This window comes from Papaver somniferum, chromosome 2, assembly GCF_003573695.1.
Source record: "Papaver somniferum cultivar HN1 chromosome 2, ASM357369v1, whole genome shotgun sequence".
In the NCBI taxonomy this organism is placed as follows: Eukaryota; Viridiplantae; Streptophyta; class Magnoliopsida; order Ranunculales; family Papaveraceae; genus Papaver; species Papaver somniferum.
The window spans coordinates 75,824,930-75,827,361 of record NC_039359.1 but is presented as its reverse complement, the minus strand read 5'-3'; the positions used below and the strand labels follow the sequence as shown (position 1 = coordinate 75,827,361).

The following is a 2,432-nucleotide window of genomic DNA, read 5'->3' as shown; positions in this document are numbered from 1 at the left end:
CGGCTCAGTGGCCGAACTCATTGAAGAATTCACGTGACCAAAATAACGTGAGGTGGTAGAATTGTGATATGAAATGTAATAACTCCATATCCCGATTGGCCCTTTATCCCTGAGAATTTGGTTCTCTCCTTGACCTACTAATAACAAAAGTAAAAATAAGAAAAATTAGAAAAACGAAAGTATCACTTTTTTTTTTTTTTTTTTGGTGGGAAGGAGGAAATATTATTATTATTTTATTTTATTTTGCCAATTTGAGGTAAAATGCCCCAAGAAAATATTACAATAGCACAGGTTAATCAATCAATTGAATAATTATGAGATGATCAATGATTATAACAACAACAACGGTATCGAGTTGGGATTTCTCGGTTTGGATCAATTTGCTCCTCACTGTCCGAAGAAGGTGCAGGAGGCCAACATCTACTCCATTCATAGCCTAGTGGTGTGCACTTTTTACGACATTCTGGTTCGTTTATACAATACCCTAGGTAGTAACAACCGGAATAAGTAGCAACATTTTCTGGTGCCGGTGCTGCAACATCTGCATACGCGTATCTCCATTAGTTATCGATTAAAACTAGATCATATATCAGGTAACCTTTAAATGGAATGAGTTGGAGTTATATGCACTAACCAGTAGTAGTAATTGATCTTTCAGTAGCAGTAGCCTCGGCAGAGTAAGAGAAACTCAGAAGAAGCATGCATAAGCCCAAAGCCACAGCCAGCTGATTGGTAGTAAGATTAGATATCTTCATTATTCAAAGCTTAATAGTTTCTTGGATAATTGGGTGACAAAGAAGACTCTCTATTTATATTGCAGTAGGATACATAGGTATAGAAAGAAATAAGAATGCATTTACACATAATTACATAGAATGGGTAACAAGAATATTTTCCTTAATGTCAGCATATCTTGTTCCCATTTCCCTGCTAGGTTTCCTGTTGTGGTGCGAGAGTGTCTTAGCTGTAGATGTCGACACAACATCAGGTTCATGCATGCGTGATGTTGCATTAGATTTCAGAAAAATTTCAGGATCTGCAAAGATATCAAAAGGGTACTAATTAATAGAATAATCAATGATGCACCTGTAAGCCTACCAGTTTCAACATCTGATGTAAACTTGATAAGAGCAGCGTTCTTAGAGATCTTGATTCTTGCAAGGAGATTCTTCCATCGTTCATACAGCAGCGTTCTCCTCTAGCATGACTGAAATCAAGAATCACTCACTTTGCTGTAATCCGAAACTCTTCCTTATATGAGAATTCGATGGCTTCCATGCTCGCTGTTTTCCGTTGCGTTAATTGGATTCGTCACATAACGTCTCCAACCAGCTGAAACTACGATTCGGTCCCGTGTTTAACAGCTTCATCTGCCAGCGATGTCTCTTAAGTTTCGGAAAGCCGTGAACTCGTTTGAAATCCATAACTTGTATCAACCAGTTAGGGATGGCCATTTGCCCCACCCAAACCCATCCCGTGGGTACCTGCCCCGTTCGGGTAGGGTTTTACCCGCACAAATGGAAATGGGATCGGGTATGGGTAATACCCGAAAACTAAGCTACGGGATGGGGTGGGGATGGGATTCAAGGTCCCCGCCCCGTATCTTTCATAAGTTAGGGGTTTAGACTTTTATGCAACAATGTGTATAATTTTTATACTTCCACCACTTAGTCGAGTTTTCTTTCATTTATCATATTCTCGATCGTTCTTGTACATTCATCACTTTCGTTCTTTTTTTTTTGTGATCAAACACATTCTCTAAAAGTTAAAATAGAGAAAATGAAGCAGATAATGAAATGGTTAACGTGGACGAAGATAGAACGGGACAGGAAAAAACAGAAAAACTAATAAATCATTAACAGATTCTTTTGTTCACTTTAAGATAAATTACTGAATTTAAGATTCCAGAATGCGTCGTTCTTACATTATTATTTTTGTTTGAATGATATTTAAGTTTTGATTATAATCAAATTTATGTATTAACTCAGTGTTACGGGTAACCCATGGGAAACCCGTCCCATATGGGTATTCCCCATACCCGTCCCGTCCCAATTCGTATGGGTAACGGGGCGGGGATGAGTATTTTTTTTACGAACGGGACAGTGACTGGGATTGACACTACCCGCCCCATACTCGCCCCATGACCATCCCTACAACCAGTAACAATGCTGCATCGGCATATTTTTCAGCATCGATCATGCCATTAATATCATCCGGGCACTCCACAAACTGTAACCATCGTTCTTCTTACCTGATGCGATTATGATGGGCTCTCGGACATCAGAGATTTAACCAACAGTCACTTCCCAACAATGGACTTGCTGGAGATGTCCGGAGGCATATTTCTTACAACTGAAGACAAACCTGTAGACTGAGGTCACCTGGATCGTAGTAACTCGTTACGAGTACGGAGATTTTTTATCCATATCGAA

General features: G+C 39.4%; 1 protein-coding gene across 1 annotated transcript; it reads right to left on the bottom strand.

Annotated features, from left to right (window-relative positions):
* Positions 1-236: 236 nt before the first annotated feature.
* LOC113353555 lies at positions 237-765 on the bottom strand. Its single transcript, XM_026597117.1, has 2 exons — positions 635-765; positions 237-541 (listed from the first exon to the last, which is right to left on the bottom strand). The coding sequence occupies exons 1-2, from the start codon at positions 753-755 to the stop codon at positions 324-326; spliced, it is 339 nt and encodes a 112-aa protein (XP_026452902.1). The 5' UTR covers positions 756-765; the 3' UTR covers positions 237-323.
* Between the last annotated feature and the right edge of the window lie 1,667 nt (positions 766-2,432).

Coding starts and splice junctions, on each gene's coding strand:
- LOC113353555 (XM_026597117.1), bottom strand. CDS start 755: ATGAAGATATCTAATCTTACTACCAATCAGCTGGCTGTGGCTTTGGGC. Junction 542..634: donor AAGATCAATTACTACTACTG/GTTAGTGCATAT, acceptor ACGCGTATGCAG/ATGTTGCAGCACCGGCACCA.